At 34.9% G+C, this 23,097-nt stretch overlaps 1 protein-coding gene across 2 annotated transcripts in view; it reads right to left on the bottom strand.

Annotated features, from left to right (window-relative positions):
* LOC149789689 (uncharacterized) overlaps positions 1 to 23,097 on the bottom strand; it is a 140,671-nt gene that overhangs the window by 77,837 nt on the left and 39,737 nt on the right. For both annotated transcript variants that reach the window (XM_089971705.1, XM_089971704.1), the window contains 2 exons: positions 13,630 to 13,711; positions 6,713 to 6,979 (listed from right to left, as the gene is read on the bottom strand). In XM_089971705.1, coding sequence (XP_089827831.1) covers positions 6,713 to 6,979; positions 13,630 to 13,711 — 349 coding nt within the window. The remainder of the gene's footprint in view (positions 1 to 6,712; positions 6,980 to 13,629; positions 13,712 to 23,097) is intronic.

Raw genomic sequence — 23,097 nt, 5'->3', positions numbered from 1 at the left:
TTGTACTTATTAATGGCTTATTCTTGTTATTAAAATAATTGTTTTCTGCCTTTGTATCTTCATGTTATCTTTCTATGGCATGCATGCTACACAAAAGAAACACAAGCATGCTGACATCAGCAAGTATGACATCACATGGTATCAAATTACATGACGCATAGTATTTTCATCTCTCACTGGCTATATGACAAGTTTTAAATGTTTTAAATTTCAAAATTGCATTTCTTTTCTTGCTGACTCTCACAGAAATAACATACAGTGCATCCCTATTCACATCAATCAAACAAAACAAATAAGTGTGCCACATGACAGGTCAAAATGATACGAGGCCATTGCCCTTTTGTGACTAAAACAAATACACACACCCATGAAGCATCAAGAGATGCTGATATTCCAAACTTATTTAAACTATCATCACATGTGATTCATGACCCCCAAATGTTAATAAAAAGGTATAAAAGCCAAGGAAGAGTTCCATAAGCTGTATTATACTGAATAATTAAATAACATAGTGCTACTTTTTAGTATAAAACTATGGGGAAGGGTGAATAAGCAAAGAATAGACGGAGTAATTTCTTCAAGCCTGGTAATGTTCCCCACAACAAAGGGGGTGGGGGGGGAATGTGTATCAACCCAAATAACACATCAACATGAGGTATGTTACATAAGGACATCAAGAGACAAATTTGAAAAAGCTATCCAAAGTTCCTATAATACTGACATTGATGTTGGAGACAGAAAGTGTATGCACAAACTGTTATGACTCAAGCTGTTAAGTATGCTGGAGGTGGAGAAATGTGTGAAAAACTTTGCTATGCCAAGACAAGTTCATGTCTCTATGCAATATGCAGACACTGATAAAAATTGTCACTGAATACACTACTTGTTAAATTTAAGTAATAGAATTGAATTGCATATTGAAGTTGTCTAATACATAAACATATACCTACATTTACCCAAAGCTCATACAAAGTTAAGAAAAAGTCTCAAAATCATTACTGTGGCTGCTTTCCACTATAAGCAGTGTTAAATTACTTACTTTTTAATATAAAGCTGAAAAAATGCATACATTACTGAACAAAAGAGAAACAAAGCAAACATTGCAATCACTCAATTACAGTCAAAGGGGAGGTAATGCACCTTGATTTGGCAAACCAAATAGCAAGCTCTAATTTACAGCTAAATGATTCCTTACTATTATTTGATGGTAAGAACAGAGCAATGTAGGTTTTATAAATAGCTTTTGTTTCAAATATGAAACCATATTTCTGACATGAAGCTTGTTTTCATTTATTCACAACAACATATATGGTGAACAAAACACATATCGCTTAGTGCACGCAGTAATCAAATGCTGAGATTTGGAATAATGTGTTCTGAGACCACAAGTTGCAACACCCTGAGTATGAAGGTTTTCTATCATGGGACTTGGTACATGAAGAAAAAAGAGATCTGGTTTGGTGGGAGAGAGCAGTATGTTCACCATGCAGTTATACATCAAGAATGTTTCAACTGTATGAAGAGAGGTTGGGGAAGAAAAACTGCCTGTGTAAAGAATGCAATACAGATAGGACTTTTGCAGAGTTATATTTGGAATGAAGGGTTGAAAACTATTATTTTAAGTGAAAATATCCCTCCCTGCTACCTCAACAAAAGGAATGCAGAAAAGTTCCAATACTGTTTACCCAAAAATGTAATGTACCAATATGAGAAACATGCTGAACATAGAATAGGTGTCAAGGAGTTTAATTCTAGGATAAGAAACAAGACCGGTATAAGTGATATTCAATGTGACTCGACATATAATAATCCAATTTACAGGTTGAGGCAATGCAGCATGTGCAGTTTTGTGCACAGTCCTTATTTTTACAATGTTCTCTGCTTTGATCTGCTGAGTGTGTCTCTAAAGTTAAATGATCAGTACTGATACATAAGTGATTGTGACATAAGTGGCTTACATATAAAATCTACCCCACGCCACCCCATTTTGGGGATTATTGCATGTGTTAAATGGTATTTAACCATACAGGCCAATCTATGGGTACCATCATATGAAATTCTGCCATCAGGCCATACTATGCTCTTTTCCCTATGGCCTGAGCCATCTACTTCCACTCTGCAGTGTATAAAACCATCCCCATCTGTCTTTTGTATAGAATTTTTCTCCAAAACCACATCCAAACCATGATAAAAAGACTCCATTATGATTGTCATATGTAAAAACCACCAAATTGATACCCTGTATGCACGTGGTAACCATGGAAACAACAAACTCCTATTATGGTATAGGTCGCATTTAGGACTCACGGTACTAATTCCACTCCAATGGTAAACATATGGAAACACTATCGTATTCAAAATTCAATAACTTAAAATTTATGGGTGCTGATAATGACACCTGTAATTGTTCGTGCACATCTAACCTTGGTGCAAGCTTATGTGTGGAGAACACCATATGACCCGCGGCAATTTGTTTACATACATGTGCATGAAACACGTGTTATTGATTCTGCACCAAATGAATCAGGTGCTACTTTCAGTATTGAGTACTCCTGAGTCAAGCCTGTAAAAATGCTAAAATTGCATCAGTAGAAATTTGTCAATATTTTTTTTACATTACATATAGGATAAGCTCTCAAAAGATATTTTTCCTAAAATTTTAATTTTCATTATTAACCAATTATGGACCACCAAACCTGTAAATACTCTATTATTTCTTCACCCATTTCTAGACTGGTTCACAGTTCTTCCGTATAATTAGTACCGTGTGTCCTATAACCAGATTTATTTTTTTTTGAAAAACTTGTATTTTACTCCTTGATATTAGAGCATAATTGTAAGAAAGAATTGGCCATGCTTGTGCATGGATAATAGTGCAATAGCATTTTATGTGATACCAATATATGTAGTTAAATTGCATCCACATTACATGTTGCTGTGTTGTATTGTACTTATTAATGGCTTATTCTTGTTATTAAAATAATTGTTTTCTGCCTTTGTATCTTCATGTTATCTTTCTATGGCATGCATGCTACACAAAAGAAACACAAGCATGCTGACATCAGCAAGTATGACATCACATGGTATCAAATTACATGACGCATAGTATTTTCATCTCTCACTGGCTATATGACAAGTTTTAAATGTTTTAAATTTCAAAATTGCATTTCTTTTCTTGCTGACTCTCACAGAAATAACATACAGTGCATCCCTATTCACATCAATCAAACAAAACAAATAAGTGTGCCACATGACAGGTCAAAATGATACGAGGCCATTGCCCTTTTGTGACTAAAACAAATACACACACCCATGAAGCATCAAGAGATGCTGATATTCCAAACTTATTTAAACTATCATCACATGTGATTCATGACCCCCAAATGTTAATAAAAAGGTATAAAAGCCAAGGAAGAGTTCCATAAGCTGTATTATACTGAATAATTAAATAACATAGTGCTACTTTTTAGTATAAAACTATGGGGAAGGGTGAATAAGCAAAGAATAGACGGAGTAATTTCTTCAAGCCTGGTAATGTTCCCCACAACAAAGGGGGTGGGGGGGGAATGTGTATCAACCCAAATAACACATCAACATGAGGTATGTTACATAAGGACATCAAGAGACAAATTTGAAAAAGCTATCCAAAGTTCCTATAATACTGACATTGATGTTGGAGACAGAAAGTGTATGCACAAACTGTTATGACTCAAGCTGTTAAGTATGCTGGAGGTGGAGAAATGTGTGAAAAACTTTGCTATGCCAAGACAAGTTCATGTCTCTATGCAATATGCAGACACTGATAAAAATTGTCACTGAATACACTACTTGTTAAATTTAAGTAATAGAATTGAATTGCATATTGAAGTTGTCTAATACATAAACATATACCTACATTTACCCAAAGCTCATACAAAGTTAAGAAAAAGTCTCAAAATCATTACTGTGGCTGCTTTCCACTATAAGCAGTGTTAAATTACTTACTTTTTAATATAAAGCTGAAAAAATGCATACATTACTGAACAAAAGAGAAACAAAGCAAACATTGCAATCACTCAATTACAGTCAAAGGGGAGGTAATGCACCTTGATTTGGCAAACCAAATAGCAAGCTCTAATTTACAGCTAAATGATTCCTTACTATTATTTGATGGTAAGAACAGAGCAATGTAGGTTTTATAAATAGCTTTTGTTTCAAATATGAAACCATATTTCTGACATGAAGCTTGTTTTCATTTATTCACAACAACATATATGGTGAACAAAACACATATCGCTTAGTGCACGCAGTAATCAAATGCTGAGATTTGGAATAATGTGTTCTGAGACCACAAGTTGCAACACCCTGAGTATGAAGGTTTTCTATCATGGGACTTGGTACATGAAGAAAAAAGAGATCTGGTTTGGTGGGAGAGAGCAGTATGTTCACCATGCAGTTATACATCAAGAATGTTTCAACTGTATGAAGAGAGGTTGGGGAAGAAAAACTGCCTGTGTAAAGAATGCAATACAGATAGGACTTTTGCAGAGTTATATTTGGAATGAAGGGTTGAAAACTATTATTTTAAGTGAAAATATCCCTCCCTGCTACCTCAACAAAAGGAATGCAGAAAAGTTCCAATACTGTTTACCCAAAAATGTAATGTACCAATATGAGAAACATGCTGAACATAGAATAGGTGTCAAGGAGTTTAATTCTAGGATAAGAAACAAGACCGGTATAAGTGATATTCAATGTGACTCGACATATAATAATCCAATTTACAGGTTGAGGCAATGCAGCATGTGCAGTTTTGTGCACAGTCCTTATTTTTACAATGTTCTCTGCTTTGATCTGCTGAGTGTGTCTCTAAAGTTAAATGATCAGTACTGATACATAAGTGATTGTGACATAAGTGGCTTACATATAAAATCTACCCCACGCCACCCCATTTTGGGGATTATTGCATGTGTTAAATGGTATTTAACCATACAGGCCAATCTATGGGTACCATCATATGAAATTCTGCCATCAGGCCATACTATGCTCTTTTCCCTATGGCCTGAGCCATCTACTTCCACTCTGCAGTGTATAAAACCATCCCCATCTGTCTTTTGTATAGAATTTTTCTCCAAAACCACATCCAAACCATGATAAAAAGACTCCATTATGATTGTCATATGTAAAAACCACCAAATTGATACCCTGTATGCACGTGGTAACCATGGAAACAACAAACTCCTATTATGGTATAGGTCGCATTTAGGACTCACGGTACTAATTCCACTCCAATGGTAAACATATGGAAACACTATCGTATTCAAAATTCAATAACTTAAAATTTATGGGTGCTGATAATGACACCTGTAATTGTTCGTGCACATCTAACCTTGGTGCAAGCTTATGTGTGGAGAACACCATATGACCCGCGGCAATTTGTTTACATACATGTGCATGAAACACGTGTTATTGATTCTGCACCAAATGAATCAGGTGCTACTTTCAGTATTGAGTACTCCTGAGTCAAGCCTGTAAAAATGCTATAATTGCATCAGTAGAAATTTGTCAATATTTTTTTTACATTACATATAGGATAAGCTCTCAAAAGATATTTTTCCTAAAATTTTAATTTTCATTATTAACCAATTATGGACCACCAAACCTGTAAATACTCTATTATTTCTTCATCCATTTCTAGACTGGTTCACAGTTCTTCCGTATAATTAGTACCGTTTGTCCTATAGCCACATCCTCTCATTACTAACACATCTCACTATAGGGTCAGGGGACAAAACACTCACATCTCATTATAGTATTAGTGACAATACAGTCACATCTCATTATAGTATCAGGGACAACACAGTCACATCTCACTATAGTATTAGGGACAATACAGTCACATTTCATTATAGTATTCGGGACAATACAGTCGAATCTCATTATAGTATTAGAGACAACACAGTCACATTTCACTATATGATTAATGACAATACAGTAACATCTCACTATAGGATCAATATAGTCACATATCACAATATGATTAGTGACAATGCAGTCACATCTTACTTTAGTATTAGGGACAATACAGTCACATCTCACTATGGTATCAGTTACAATACAGTCACATCTCACTATAGTATTAGGGACAATACAGTCACATCTCACTATAGTATTAGGGACGACAATACAGTCACATTTCACTATAGGATTAGGGACAAAACAGTCACTATAGGATTAGGGACAAAACAGTCACATCTCACTTCTGGGTTAGTGACAATATAGTCACATCTCACTATAGGGTTAGTGACAATACAGTCACATCTCACTATAGGGTTAGTGACAATACAGTCACATCTCACTATAGGGTTAAGGACAATCCTATCTCATCTCTTCATTATAGAGTCAGCAGCAATTACATTCCCTCACTATAGGTTCAAGGGACAATACAGTCATATCCTACATTGTATCGTTGAGAACAATACAGCAACATCACCTCCCAATAGGGTCTCAAAATGACCTCAGTCATATCCCAAGTTTGAAAAGCTCTATCTGCACACTAGATGTGTAATTTTGCATCCTTATTAAAAATGACCTCTGTCATATGTTAATGTTTAAAATCAGTATATGTACAGTGGAAGAGAAATTATGTGTCATTACTCATACACTTTCAGACGGAGAGAATCATACAACTTTTGTCATTTCATTGTGAATCTCGGGGCTAATGACAGCCTACCTTCGTGCTGTACTATCCATTCTCCAGTGTCCAGAGAGATTTTGAAACAATGTTTATATACATTGATTCCCTCTGTACTCGTCCTCTCGGATATATCAACCTGCTTTCCAAGGAGGCGCTTAATCAATGTTGTCTTTCCAACTCCAAACTGACCAACCACCATGACTCGTAGGTTGTAAACCTTCTCCTTGCCGTCACGCAAAGCTTTTGTGTACAACTGAAGGGATTTATCATCCATACGGAGGATCTCCACAGGAATGACTGGGCCTGAAATAAGTAAACATATACAAACAAATTTTACAGCCAGCATTCAACAAAGTAACACAATAATATTTAAATAGGAATTTATCACATGTGCAGACTTATCACCTGGCAATATTTAAGAAAGTTTTAAAAAAAAAATAAACCAAGCTCAGATTTGGTCAAATTTATTTTCATTATTTTGTAAGGATAAAAGAGATTTCTTTATCCCCCGTTCTCCATGTTGGAAGCTTTTCATTTAGAAAATGCATCTCGCTTCCCAATATTGTGATTTTGCAGATTTATTACATTTAACAGTTTCACAAATGTTAATTTTCTGACATATTGTCTGCAAAGGATTGAATCTCTGCTGTGATAGATACGTAATAATCCACCTTGTTTCATCTTTTGCAAATTAATATTAAAATATATAATTTATATTTTAAAGTTTTTTATTTCTTTTAACGGATTATTCAGCATCCATTTAAATGCAGCCCATGAACTAGATTTTGGTGCATATAGTGTTTTCGTACACCCTGTTTGTGGAAACCGCTATTATAAACTACAAGTGTGATTATAGTTTATAGTTATGTGGGTTCAATGCCATTTTTCACCACATGATATACTTTACACGGTGGTCACTATATTTGGTGCAGGAAGACCCACCACCCCACAGGAAGCTACAGGCAAGCTTTCTCATATGCTGACAAAGACCAGCAGAGACTCGAACGCACACAGTTCAGAGATGTCAATGATCTTCAAAGGCACATGTGCCTTCGAACACTGAGCATGGCCCAGAGTCCACTACATGCTTAAAGGCAAATGAAAATTGAATGACATGTGGTTGATATTTGAGATATCATCACAATATGCTGTTGAAAGTAACTGGGTTGGATTCTCCGCTCTCCACATTGGAGTCTGTGGATTTCACTCAGCACGTTTTTGTTAGCTTGGATGATTATATTTAGAAACGTAGGCTTCACTAAGTTAGATATTAGCCTCTGATATTGATGGAGAATTTAACTCACTCAGATGATTTTGTCATACAGTAATAAACAATACATCCATATATTTAGAAGCTGAGAAATGTCAGCTACATTTAGTCATACAGCTTTACTGACTTAAAGTTGAGTTCTCCCATGATGTTAAAGCATATTAAAGAAGTATTCTGTGAGAAAGAAGTATCCTCATATAAGGATCAGCTTTCACCCTCAAGCCAGTCTATCTATCTATCTATCTATCTATCTATATATATATATATATATATATATATATATATATATATATATATATATATATATATATATATATATATATATATATATATATATATATAGATATATAGATATATAGATATATATATAGATGTGTGATGTGATGTGATTTTGATTTTTAACGTAGCTTTAACAATTTTTCAGCCAGATCGCTACGATGTCTGCAATGTGGCAGTTGATAGTGATGTCAAACACTGTGGCATCATGCCGCAGACATGTAGCATGATGTCCCACCTAGTCACATTATCCTGACACCGGGACGACCAGTCCTAATACTAACCTCTTAATGTTGAACGCCAAGCGAGGCAGCTGTTAGTACCATTTTTGTAATTCTTTGATATGACTCGGCCGGGGATCGAACCCACGACCTCCCACATAAGAGGCGGACGCTCTAACCACTAGGCCACTGGAGTGGTTGAGATAGATAGATAGATAGATAGATAGATAGATTCAGACTCAATTGTGTAAAGTTAAAGAGTTGACTCTTTAGCAATGAAATCATCCCTTGATATTTTTTGAGCAATAACAAGATTTCAAAATCAGCCACAATGTCACAAAAACTGGATGTGAGATTGAAATTGTTTTTATTTAAGATCAAGTGAACAGCATGATCTGCTGTAAAACTCCATGCCCATGTGAACTGCTCTTAAGAAATTGTCATGACAACAATATTTTAAAAATGGCTGCCATGGTGGTTATTCTGGTTGGCAAATCTATTTTTATTTAAGACCAACATCCTAAGGTCTTCAACTGAAAAGTCCATTTTAATATGACCAACCATCTATCAATCTAAGATGCAAGATCAAGATCTTCAAAGACGTGGCAATCGAGGTGAAGCAGTAAAACAATTTGCAAAACAACAACCATGGCAATCATACTGAATGTCAATTTGGCAATATTTTAGGTCTAACCAGACAGCACATTAAAAAAGTCGTCATAAAGAAGCATCTAGAACAAATGACCCAGTTTAGAATCTGCACTTATTCACTACAGGCTGAAACTGGGCATTACCTAAAACCTGTTATCCCAAGTGGTGCTAGATATTGCCCTTATCTGCAAACAGAGTAATGAAAAACATTTCTGCCATTATTATCTGTATGAAAACGAAAGAAAAAATGTGTACCATAATTTAGAGCATGTTTGATATGAGATTCATAACAACCTAGTTATTAAGCAAGTTTGATTATTCATTATGTAAGTACAATTTCTGTAAAAGTGCAAAATCAAATAGTGGCTAAATTACTGTACCAAAAGTTCACCAGATGGTGTATTGTGTTGCCAATCAGTAAAAAAATTGCAGTCTGCGACACTGGTGAAGCACAGGGCGATCCTTGCTCATGTATAGGCCAAATAATTTAGGAAACAATTAAATACCTGAAAGAACGCGGGATGGTAAGTTTATCTATATGCAAGGTTTCAATGTGAAAGTGTTTAACATTTTAAGATGGGGGGTCTACCATAATGGCTGTAAATCATGGGACACACAAAAATATTTTCGGTGTCCTTAGACTTATTATGCACGTGAAACAACACATTTTCAGTTTGGCAACACTTAATGAACTGTTGCAGACTAATATGATTTCTTTTGTTTTTATTTTTCATGTGCATATTTTCTGTTTTCTCCAACATAACATTAAATAAAGGTAAATAAAGACTTCATAATTCACAGGCAGGTTTGAGTTTACCTGGGAGACCAGTCTGTACAAAACGCGCATGGTTTTAATCCTTGTTTATTTTCAAACAAATCAGATGCAGAAGTTGTTTTATTCGGTGTTTATACCAAATTGCCCTCTTCAGATAACACATTAGCTACTCTGTAATGGCTGTTTCATTTAGGCTGATTCACACGCTCACGAGTTTAAATGATATACGCGATGCAACAAATTGAGGAAATCTTAATGAAAAGGCACACATGTTCAATTGTGAAAGGCACATGACCAGCATAAATGTTACGTATTCATGAAAGAATGGTAATAATAAAGGATAACATTCTGAATATAGACCAAAACGTCAATCGATTTTACTTTTTTATTTTTGTGAAACAAGGTGTAAGGTCGCTTACATCAAAAGAAGCTACAACTCAGCTTTTATGGTGTTAGCACATAACTGTCAAATGCATTATTTGTGAAGTGTACATGTGACAGTTTTTATTCACAAATTTAATGTTGCATATACCCGACTAACATAAAAATTAATTAAAAATAATAATTAGATGAGTGAGGTCCACAAAAAGGTCAATATTCTTGGGTAGGCTAATATTAAGTTACACAGCAAAACATAATATCATTCACTTGAGCCGCAAGTCAGTGGATAACCATATAAAATGCTGTTTGGCATTTCTGCGCACTTAAGGTTTCCATCACAATATTGAAGCAAAACGCACACCGAATTAGAACGATCGACGAAAATAAAATTCTGCAATGCTTACTATTTGAAAAGATGAAACTGTCACCAGAATATTCTGCTCAAAAAATTATCAAATTTGGACACATGGGATAACACACCTGTGTTTTCGTGATATGCGATATGTCGGACTATTCTGCACATAGCTTTAAAAAGAATTACTATCCAACGGCTATGGAAATGAAATACTTTATATTGGACTATTTCTGTCAGTATTTCAGTAAAATAATTAGGACTGGTTAGTAGCATAATCTTAGTTCATGTGATGTTGTGTAAAATAAACCACTTTATGTGAGTCTTATTATTTCATGTCTGTTGATATGTACAGCAAGACAATTCTTTCTTAAGTCTAGTTGACTAAATGGACAGAGCATCTGTCTCAGATGCAGGAGGTCATGGGGATAAACCTGGCTGAATCATGTTAAAGACTTAGAAAAGGGGTTCATTGCAACTTCCTTGCTAGGCACTCAGCATTGAGGCTATTGTTAAGACTGGTCAGCCTGGTGTCAGAATAATATGACTGGGTGGAACATCATACCACATGTCTGCGGCATGATGCCTTACTACTAGACATTCCTATATACTGCCACAGTGCATATATCATAGTTACATAACTGAAAAATTATAAAAGCTACCGGTACATTAAAATATCCAAATCACAAGTCTTGGCGTTCCTTGTTGTTTGCCATGTAAAGTAAGCTATTCACAAATTCTTAGTACAGTCTGCCACTTCACTAACCAAGTCTTGTCATTCCATGATGTTGCTATGTACAGTATGCCACCTCCCTAACCAAGAGTTGTTATTTCATATTGTTGCTATGAATAGTTTGACACATCCTTAACTAAGTCTTGGTATTTCATGATGTTGCTATGTACAGTATGCCACATACCTAACATAGTCTTGCTATTGTTATGTTATTGCTATGTACAGTATGTCACTTCCCTAACCTAGTCTTTGTCATTCCATGCTGCTGCTAAGTACAGTATGCCACTTTCGTAACCAAGCATTGTTATTCCATGTTGTTGCTATGTACAGTATACCACATCCCTAACAAAGTCTTGCCAATTCATGCTATTGCTATGAGCAGCATGCCACATTCATAACCAAGTTCTGTCATTCCATGCTGATGCTATGTAGAGTATGCCGATTCCCTAACCAAGCCTTATTTTATGCTGCTGCAATGTACAGTATGCCACCTCCCTAACAAAGTCTTGTTAATTCATGATGTTGATATGAGCAGCATGTCACATCCATAACCATGTTTTGTCATTCCATGCTGCTGCTATGTAGAGTATGCCACTTCCCTAACCGAGCCTTATCATTTTCTGCTGCTGTTATGTACAAGTACACCACTTACCTAACCAAGTCTTGTTTTTTTCATGCTGTACCTATGTAATGTGTACCACATCCCTAACCAAAACTTGTCATTTCATGCCTTTGCTATGTACAGTATGCCACTTCCCTAATTAGTTCCTTTTAGTTCATGCAGTTGATATGTACAGTATGCCATATTCCAAACCAATTATTTTTATTTCACACTGTAGGTATGTACATTATGCCACATCCCTTCCAAAGTCTTGTTATTTTAGGCTGTTGCTAAGTAAAGTATGCCACCTCCCTAACAAAGCCTTGCTATTTTAGGCTGTTGCTATGTACAGTATGCCACTTCCCTAACCAAGCCCTGTTATTTCATGTACAGTATGCAGTGTATCCACCAGGGGAGTACAATTGAGGGTTGAAACAAAAACGATGATGTCAGGACTATGAGTCAATTAAAATATGTTGGTCTCAAAACTGTAACGAAAAATGTTCGTCTGACCCATCTAAACATACAAATAAACCCACATGCACAATTAATAAATGCATTGTCCATTCCAAGAATAATTGTATTAGTTTGTTTTTCTTTTAGTTTAACGTTCTACATTTGTCTGAAGCAATATTGTAGACCAACATATTACATATAAGCCAAAACATAAAGCCAAATCTTATTAACCAAATGGTAGTTAATACGGATACGGATTAATCTTCTTTCTAATAAGTTACACTTGAAATATTAGACCTTTTTTACTGCAGCAAAGTTGAACATCAACAAAATATACCATGACCCCCGACTTTGTAATCCAAATAACGCATTTGTCTCTGCAAGTTTGCTGACTTCTTTGTTGTGAAAGAATGTCTTGGGTTATAATGTGTTCTCCAATAATCTAGTGGTGAACGAGGGCGGATCAGAAGTCATACCGGTAATCCTAATGGATGTGCCGTATTCTAGTCGAGGAAATTATTTTCTTCATTTTTATCAAGTTAGATACACAGTTACTCTTTTGTTGTTTGCTTTTTTTCACTTTTGTCGCTAATGATTCTTAGTGCATGCCAATTTAATCTGGGGATCACTTTCTAGTGCAACAAGACCTGTGCTGAAAAATGTCATTTAACCCTACAACAACAACAACAACAACAATTATAAGATCCATGTATAGTATAACTCTCTCTCTCTCTCTCTCTCTCTCTCTCTCTCTCTCTCTCTCTCTCTCTCATTAAAGTTTTTAAATACAAACAGGAATAACAAATACTGAAATGATGGATGCCAACATTTTTACAAATTTCTATATTCTCAGTTTAAGTTTCATGTGATGGTCATTTGCAACAAACAATATTTGTGTACATCAGAATGTCATTTTTTGTTGTTGTTGTTGTTGGATTTAATGCCATTCTGTAGCACAATATAGGCTATACATAAGGGCCAATATAAAAAGCGGAGGAAAACCCAGGGAAAACCCCAGAAAGAACCACCGATTCATGAGAAGGTACTGACAAGCTTTCTCACATAAGAGGTGAGATGGCAATGATCCATAATGGTGAGTGCTTTAGACTACTTGGCCACTTGGGGCCCCACAATTTATCATAATACCTAATATAAGCAAACCTTTACAATTCATTGCAGCCTAAATCCACAGAGTCATGCATGCTTGCCTGTAATGACATTGTGTAGTTACCATTACCTTGTTTGTCATCTTTAGATTCCTCAGGGACCAGTCCAGATGGAAGCATTTCAATCGCTACACTTGACTGCCCTTGATCTACCTAGACAAATGGAAGACATGTTTGGTAAACTATGGCAAAACTTAATGCACGAAATAACAATGGTCTGTGATACAACACTGGAGTCAGCATCAACAATTTCAATTTTGCTCATATAACTGACCTGAGGCACAATCATTTATGAGGAAACATAATAGAGCATTACTATACTATAATTGAAAAAAAAATCATTGTATGGCACTTACCTCTACAAATGTTAAGACTGAATTAGATTAAACTGGCTCATTAGCAAAAAACAAATTACATAGTTCTGTAATTGCAAATCAAGACAGAAAATTTAAATGGAGTATCAAATGTTGTAAAGTGTTCTGGTTTGAGGGTATCATTGAAATGTTGTTGTTGTTGTTGTGGGGTTTAACGCCATTTTTCAGCACGATAGGCTATGCATGGCGGCCAGTATTAATGGAGGAGGAAGAACCCGGGAAAGCCCGGAAAGAACCACCGACATAACTATCAATTGTGCATGTGGTTGCTTTCCCTAGATGTGAACTTTTAACCTACACCTGGGTTTTTTCCATATCATGTGCAGCAGTGACATAACCGAGTTTCAAAAGCATGGTATGAATGTTCATGAGAAATATACGAAGTTATATATCTGCTCCTTACATGACCACTGGTGATAAATTAAATGTATTATTTATCAATACTCAGCAAATGCAATGTAGTAATTGTATTTTAGAGGGGTTGGGAATAGCATTTCACTTTTATGACATTAATCATTTTAAACATAAACATATTCATCAGGGAAACCCGGGTATAATGCATACATGGAAGTTTATGCTATCATAAATATCATTATAATCACAGAAACATAAGCTGTCTCCATTAAGTAAAATGAGCTCAAGGACTACTGAATACGTGTGGCTTTTCGTTCCATAACATGGCTTAAAATGTTATCACATTATTAATTTAACAATGATATTCATGAACAAAGGCGCCTTTTACAACCCTATGTTGTACTATGTACCTAGTAGGCAGCCGTCATAATGAAATACATGTTCTCCAATTTAATGTTTATTCACATGATATACCGTTATGATTCTATGCATCCTCCAATCAGCTGATTTCAGAGTCACAGGCTGTTATTATAGTAGGAATTGGGTCACAATTAGTTCTAGTCTATTTTTAGAACATTTTTTCCTTTCTCATTTTGGTGGTGATAGAAGAGTTTTATTTATGCATTTTTTGATAGGGATTTAAAGGTAACTGTTTATTCTTGATAATATGAGCTCAGGGTGTTGTTGTCTATGTCTATTTTGGCGACAGTGCACAGTGAGTAATAAGGCCTTGGTGATGATCCGGAAGTAAACTTTATGTTCCGTTTACATGTTGCTCTGTTGACAGTCCAGCATCTCAAAAAAGAGCAGGTCAACCTTTAATGAGAACTTCACCACCGTGAGGTCATCTTTGTAGGTATTTTAGATTAAAAAATGATTTGCATTGTCACACAGTGGAATGGTCAGAACTGAGAAACAAATGTAGATGCCATATAGTAAAATTAATTCTGTCCTATGTCCTGTCAGAGTAGTATTGGAGTAAAGTTTGAATTGGTATAAAATCTTTATTATTATTGATAGACACATGAAATTTGAATACAATATGTATATTGATTTTGAAAATATACAAATTGAATTAAATGTAACAAATTAGTTTTTATTTAAAAATTTGAATTAAATTTAAAAGTAAAAAAAATGTTAAAAAAAATATCCCCCCAAATGCACATATATATTTTTGGAATGATATTACATGTTATCAGCATGTATATATTCTTACACCATATACAAGCTCCAATGTTGGATATTTGTTACATTTTGTCAGAGAAAATTCTTTGTAAGTCAAAATGAGACATTCATTTAAACTACACAAAGACAAAATTATATTTTGTATTGGCCATTCAGATGTTTATTAGGGGTCTAAGTAGTTAATTTATGTGTTTATCATGGGGTCACTTCCTGAGTAACACATATATGCTAGTTTAGTCTTCAGTGATTGTTTATAAACATAGTTATAAGGTATTTAGTGACAGGACAGCGATGAAAGTTTTATACTAGAAACTACTCAAGTTCTAGACTAAATCGTTTTAAACTTTCTGAGAATGAAATACAGGTCAAAGGGATAAAATATGCTTCCCCCAGGTATATTTACCCTTGGATGTAAGAAAAAAGCAAAATGATGTAAGTTGAATACAAAATGCATTTCATTTTATTGTTCAGTTAGGTTAAGATATTGATTGCTGTAGTGCGGCATTGTGGCCTATATGATGTTATGGGAATTCTAATGATCCATCTTGCTTTGTGCATTATTAATTACTAATAATATTTGTTAACTGACTCTCAAAAGATTCCATAAGAAGCATTCAAACAAATTATTTGAATTTAACTTTGTACATGGTTACATATCCCACATGTACACATATCCATCCATTTTAGAATGTTTGGGATCAAAAGTTCACATTAATTATATCATATAACCTGACATTGTACCTATAGTGAATCTGTAAGGCACATTTCTGGCTGTGTGCACTGAAAATATCCCAAAATGTTATTTTCATCATGAATATGCCTATGTATAGTAACATATTTTAATCTAATACTTTGACTGTGTGCGGTATTGAAGCACCAGCTGATATCTGATTCCACTGAATCAATGAGCTTAATAATTGGTAACCAACATTCTTCAAAATGCACTATAAATGTACATACAGATAATCTGAATTATGTTTGCACATTTGATCTTAACAAGTACATTGTATATGTCCCACATATGCAAATTTCCTTTCTTGTTTACAAATTTTGAGGATCAGAATTTCATATTTAGTTGATGATATAGGATTTATTGGCACCTATAGTTGATCTGTGTGACCACATTTGGATGTATTCACTTGCAATATCCAAAATTGTTATTTCCCTCATGAATAAGATTGCTTATAGTTATATATTATAATTTAGTACATTCTCACTTGACTTTCCTGTATACTTGTATGTACTAATGTTAGCATCAACCACCAAACCTCACCGCCCCAACATTGTCTTAAACTTTATAATACATTGTCTACCTGATTAGTTATTTGACCTGTAAATGGCTAAATATGCTTCTAGAAACCTCATATTTTTAGGATAAATTTGTCTCTTTAATACATGGTCATTGCTTCACATTTCCGAATATCACTCTGTCAGGTTTAATATTTTCCCCCATGCTTGCATCCTTAATGTTATTTTGAAATCACCATATCTAAGACATTTTAACTTCATTTACGTAGATCTTACTGTTTTCTTGAATTAAGTGAAACACTGTATCTCTTCAGGTCTAACCTGTTATCTGGAACAAGTGTTAGACTTGGATCAGATTAGAAGTTATCCACTAGTCCGGTGGTGATAGCAAGGTCCCATAAGGGCATGTGCAGTGTACTGCCAGAAGTGACCAAGATTAGTTCATATCACCAGACTGACATATAGCACCTCAACGACATGGCGTAGGTCTTTACGAGAGAGATCAACACCACTTTTCGGTAAGATGGAGCCTCCTTAGAAACTATTTTCCTATCCCATTTTCACCTCTTGTAGCTATCAACATTGAAATGTAATGAATTTTTGCCTTAAAACATGATAGTGGTCCCATAAGAACTTTAAATATGAATGTGCTATTAGTTATGGAAACCACTGCCTAAGTTTCTGACACAATAAATGTGGAACATAGCACGTGTCAGTTTCTTTAGTGTGTACACCTATATGCACCTGGACAGGCATATTCTGCCAAAATCACTGTGAGCTATGTTGCTTTACTACCCTTGGAAAAAATGATGTCAGTTGTACAGACCCAAACAACCATTTGTTTTAAATAGTATTTATAAGTCAACTATGCAGTCTAACATTTGTCAAAATGTGTTTTAAAATTTGTATGAAAATTTAAGTTTTTAATTAAATTTAGTTTTAAAATTTAAATGTTTATTTAAATTGCTGTTAGTTTTTAATGTATTAATATTTGTTAATTTTAAACATATTTTCAGACAGGATTTATTTTGTATTACATTTAGGTTTTTACTGCATTCAAACATTCCTATAATTAAGGAAGATATAGCAAATTAGTTTTGGTTTCTCAAGAGCACTTAGACCAAAACTTTCCCCCTGTGGAACACTAGCACTACATACTTTCTGACAGGTGTCACATGTTTTGTTTGCAAGGAAATTCAAAAAGACTTCATATATAAAGTTGAAATTGGTGTAGCGTGCAAATATAAAAGTTTGAATAACATTTTCATAACAAATGAGGCCTGTCAGGATTTGGGTCATAATTAGTACTTCCACTTCAGTACCCCCACGAATGTAGTTCTAGTCTATTTTTTGAACATTTTTTCCTCTCTCATTTTGGTGGTGATAGAAGAGTTTTATTTATGCATTTTTTAGGAATTTAAAGGCAATTGTTTATTCTTGATAATATGAACCCAAGGTGTTGTTGTAAGTGTGTATTCTGGCGACAGTGCACAGTGAGTAATAAGGCCTTGGTGATGACCCAGAAGTGAAATCTGTGTACTGTCTACATGTTGCTCTGTTGACAGTCCAGCATCTCAAAAAAGATAAGGTCGACCTTCGACTAGAACTTCACCGTTATATCATTTCTGAAGGTATTTTAGATTAACATATCATTGGCATTGATTGTCACATAGTGGAAAGGTCAGTACTGACAAACAAATGTAGATAACGTATAGTAAAATTCATTGTTATATGTCCAATAGTGATCAGATATTTTGGTACTTGCGATGACCACTGATAAATCTAAACGCTCGCTCCCCTTTTATCTTTTTTGTACAACAATGCAAGAGTGTCAAATAAAAGTACCTGCTTAAGCAGTCAAAGACTGCATCTATATATTCAGGTAAGGATGTCATTACAGACATTGTCTCCATTTATTGTATGAATTTCGTTGATTTCAACTCAAAGGATTTGTATTCAACTCGCAAGGTCACCAATGGCAAGGTCGTTTTGAATTGGCTGACTGATTGGAATGCACATAATTCCTACACAAACAAGTTGTTCTCCACCTTTATTTTATTTTGTTTGACTGTTCCGCCGCCAGTGAAACAAAACAAAAAGGTGGAGAACAACTTGTTGGTCTAACACAATTCCATGCTTCGTTCACCACAATATTTGCACATGCGTGTAATCTAGCTAGTCAGTCTTAGTTAAAATTTCCCCCAACACATGTCTATCAACCTGTAAATAACTCTTCAACCCAAATGCTGGTTCTATGCGGTGTCGATAATGCTTGTTGACTTCCCAGTGACGTACGCATGCGTAAAATGCACTATTTAGATACCTAGTACCTCGTAGATGTATACCCCATTACTGGTATGTTAAGTAAACGTTGATAAGTCAACAGGTAGAAAGATTACACATTTTTGATTATCATAACCAACAAGATGGCTGTTTACTCAATATTTTGATAAAAGCCTGAAACGTAATATGTTAAATTTAGACATACTGGAAAGGGCTTTTCTGCACCTTACGAAATGTGTGTAGTTAAGATAAACAAAGATGGATTCAGGTTGAGATGTGAGCGAATTTGTAGAGTTTAATGATAGCGATATAGAATAATTAAATTGATCAGTCTTAGAAAGTGAATAAGATATTGATGTTAGTCCAGTTTCAATACCACATGCAGTCATGGGGACAAAAGTTAAAACACTTAACAGACCTTTGGGCAAAAGGTCACTTATTGATTTAAAAGAAAAAAAGACAAGGCGTCCAGCCAAACAGAATCATCTATAAAGGAAAATGAGTATGAACCTAGAAATCTATGCTGGATTAGCCATATAACAAAAGATAAGGAAACATAAAACAAAGAAAAATGTTGATTCAAAATTATGGTTTCCTGATTATTTTTATTTTTGTAGATAAGATACCAAATCATCAAATAATGGACAGGGATAAACAGACATTAGTTTATCATTACTAAAGTAGATGAAATTTTCGTGTGAATTTCGAGTTTAGGCATATGTACTTTAAAGTATTTACCTTAAGTATTAAATTATCTCAGAGTATTAACTATTTACAAATAGGCCAATTTGTTATATGAAATATGAATTCATGAAACTTTAGAAACTGTAGAGATGTACCTGATAAGTTATTATACATAACATCCAACATTATTCAGTATTATTATTATTATTATTATTATTATTATTATTATTATTGTTATTATTATTTACCACTCCGGTAGCCTAATGGTTAGAGCAAACAAAATCATTCTAATACGTTATTGTCCATTAGGTAATGGTTGTTTGTAGAAAATGCGAATGTGAGCTGAGGTCAAGCAGAGAATTTATTATCTTATGACAGATAATTTTACTAGTTGTGCTTTAACATCTGTCCCAGCAGAACGGATCCAAGGTGGGGGAGAAGCAGTGATTTGGACCCTTACAAACATCTTCAACAATATCTGGCAAAAAGGAGTATGGCCATCGCTGTGGACTCAATCACTGATCATCACCCTTTCCATCAAAGGGAACATGATCAAAAGTGTCAAAGCCACTATCAGTCTTATAAGCCATCCATGCAATGTAATGCTGAGGATACTGCTGAACAGACTAAAGCCATAGGCTGTAAAGATAATTACCGAGGAGCAGGAAGGTTCCAGAGCAGTGTGCAGCACAATAGAGCAGATCTTCAACCTCAGATTATTGTGTGAGAAGTACATCCAGCACCAGCAAGATCTGTATCATGTCTTTGTCAATTTCAAGAATGCATTTGACAGGGTGTCCTTGTGGGTGACCCTGAGACTGTAGAACATCAATGGCAACGTCATCATATTCATATAGATTAATATAGCACCTCCATGACAAGGCAACCAGTGCAGTATGCTTCAACGGCATCATAGAGGACTGGTTCAGAATGACAGTTGGAGTCAGACAAGGCTGTCTGCTCTCTCCCACACTATTCAACATCTTTCTGGAGAAAATCATGACTGACACATTTGAAACGTATGAAGGAACAGTAAGCATCAGAGGCAGAACAGTCACTCGCTTACGTTTTGCCGACGACATTGATGGACTAGTCGTAAATGAGCAAGAATTAGCTAGCTTTGTAGAGAGCCTTGATACAACGTCTGCAGCCTATGGCACAGACATCAGGGTAGAGAAGACCAAAATGATAACTAGTAACACCATGGACATCAGCACTAACTTATGGATCCAATGTACGAAGCTAGAACCAGTCCATAGTATTTGAGGGCAAGTGTAACAGATGAAGGATTGAAACCTGAAGTACTCTCCAGGACTGCACAGACAATAGCAGTGCTGATAAAACTGAAGCCCATCTGGAACGATAAGAACATCACACTCAGTGCAAAGGTCAGACCGATGCATTCACTGGTGATCTCGATATTTCTCTATGTCTGCGAACCATGGACCATAACATCTGACTTAGAGGAAAGGATACAGGCCACACATATGAGATGTTTCCGAAAAACCCTCGGCATCACATACAAAGACTGTGTCACCAATGAAGACATATGACAGTGGATCAGACAAGCCCCTGGGCCTCACAATGACCTCCTCATCACAGTGAAAAAACGTAAACTGCAGTAGTATGGGCACATCTCACAATCGTCAGGACTTCCAAAGACAGTCCCACAAGGCACTGTACAAGGATAAAAAAAGAGAGAGAGGCAAGCAAAGAAATATCTGGGAAGATAACGTTGAGTGGACAGACATGACATTGAGTGACTCACTCAGAAAGATGTAAAATCAAGAGGAATGGAGGAAGCTGGTCGTTTGGTCTTGTGCGATGCTCCAACAGTGTAACAGACTACAGGACTGATGATGATGCTTTAACATCTAGCACTGTAAGTTATGTTATGTTGTGACTAGTGAGGGTTGAATTTTATTTTCTTCAAATTATTGAATTCGAGTGATACAACTCTGGGATAAAGACGTTCACTGGAATTTATGCTGAATTCAAACGTGGAATAATATTTATGTGATTCAGCAAGAGTCTGTTGACACATCAGTTTGCTGACTATAAGAGACAACATCACCATCCAATTTTGATCTCATTGGGAATTGAACTTAGTTTCATTCAGGACTTTTATTACTGGGACTTGTGTTTTTAATTCTTGGTTTATTTTCGGATTTAATTTGCAATATCGTAATTTCTTTTTTCTCGCTTTCATTTTATTTTCTAGGAAAATAAATTAATTGTTAAATTTTACAAAGCGTATTGTTTTCACTCTTTTGTGTTACTTATTTTAAGGGCATAGACTCGTAACAGAGAATTGGGTTATCGTCCTTGGGATACAAATTTTACTAAAAGGTTTTTCTGAAAAGTTTGTTTTTAAAAGTTAAATTCCCAATGCTTTTGAATTTATTTTAAATCCCAAGTATTATTTCACATTTTAGAAATCTATAGTGAATTCAGCACACTTTTTCCAAATGTCATCAAAATTTGAGATCTTTATTTCAAATCCCACTCAGCAGTAGTTAAACTATTTGAAAAAAGATGAATTGATTCAACTTGATAGAGAATATAATCTTTCTGAGGCAAAAGGTTCTTTAATGAAGCAAGAAAAAATATTTTGGTTCAATATTTGGTGGAAAAGAATGATTTGGATAAATGTGCTTTGGTTTCGATCAGCAAGTATGTATCAGATTATAACATAAACATAAAAGAATTGCAATTAATATACAAATGGAATTAGAGTTAAGAAAGCTTGAACTTCAGAAAGACAAAAGTGGTCTGAAAAAGTTCTTGAATAAATACGTTCACTGGAATGTATACTGAATTCAAACGTGGAGTAATATGTATGTGATTCAGCAAGAGATTATTGACATATCAGCAATTTGTTGACCATAACATATATAATTGCCATCCAATTTTGATCTCATCGGGATCTGAACTCTATTTCATTCAGAAGTTTTATTACTAGGACTTGTATTTTCATTCTTCTCGTTTTTCACTTTGCATTCTAGGGAAATAAACTATTTGTTAAATTATACAAAGGTTGTTGCTTTCACTCTTTTATATTACTTATTTTAAGAGCATAGACTCGTAACAATTATTATTAGTTTGGAATTATATTTCTGTCTTTATGACTGAATTTGTAAATTCCAAACAAAATACTTCTTTGAATATCTTCATGACAAAATCACTGAGAAGATACCTATTGTTAGAATCATCGTGAAGTTCCGGAAAGTTAGAATCATCGTGAAGTTCCGGAAAGTCTGAAAATCCTGTATAATTTTCAAGATCAGATAGGTTATAATACAAAAACAGACTATACTGGAAGCAACACTGGGGTTTTGTTTCACATTGCCATTCAGATGCAAAATCAGTGTCATTCAAAGGACTGCTGCTTTAATGACCATAAGTAATTTA

Source organism: Sinohyriopsis cumingii, chromosome 10, assembly GCF_028554795.1.
Source record: "Sinohyriopsis cumingii isolate HCF-2022 chromosome 10, ASM2855479v2, whole genome shotgun sequence".
Lineage (NCBI taxonomy): Eukaryota > Metazoa > Mollusca > Bivalvia > Unionida > Unionidae > Sinohyriopsis > Sinohyriopsis cumingii.
This window is presented reverse-complemented; position numbering and strand designations above follow the sequence as displayed.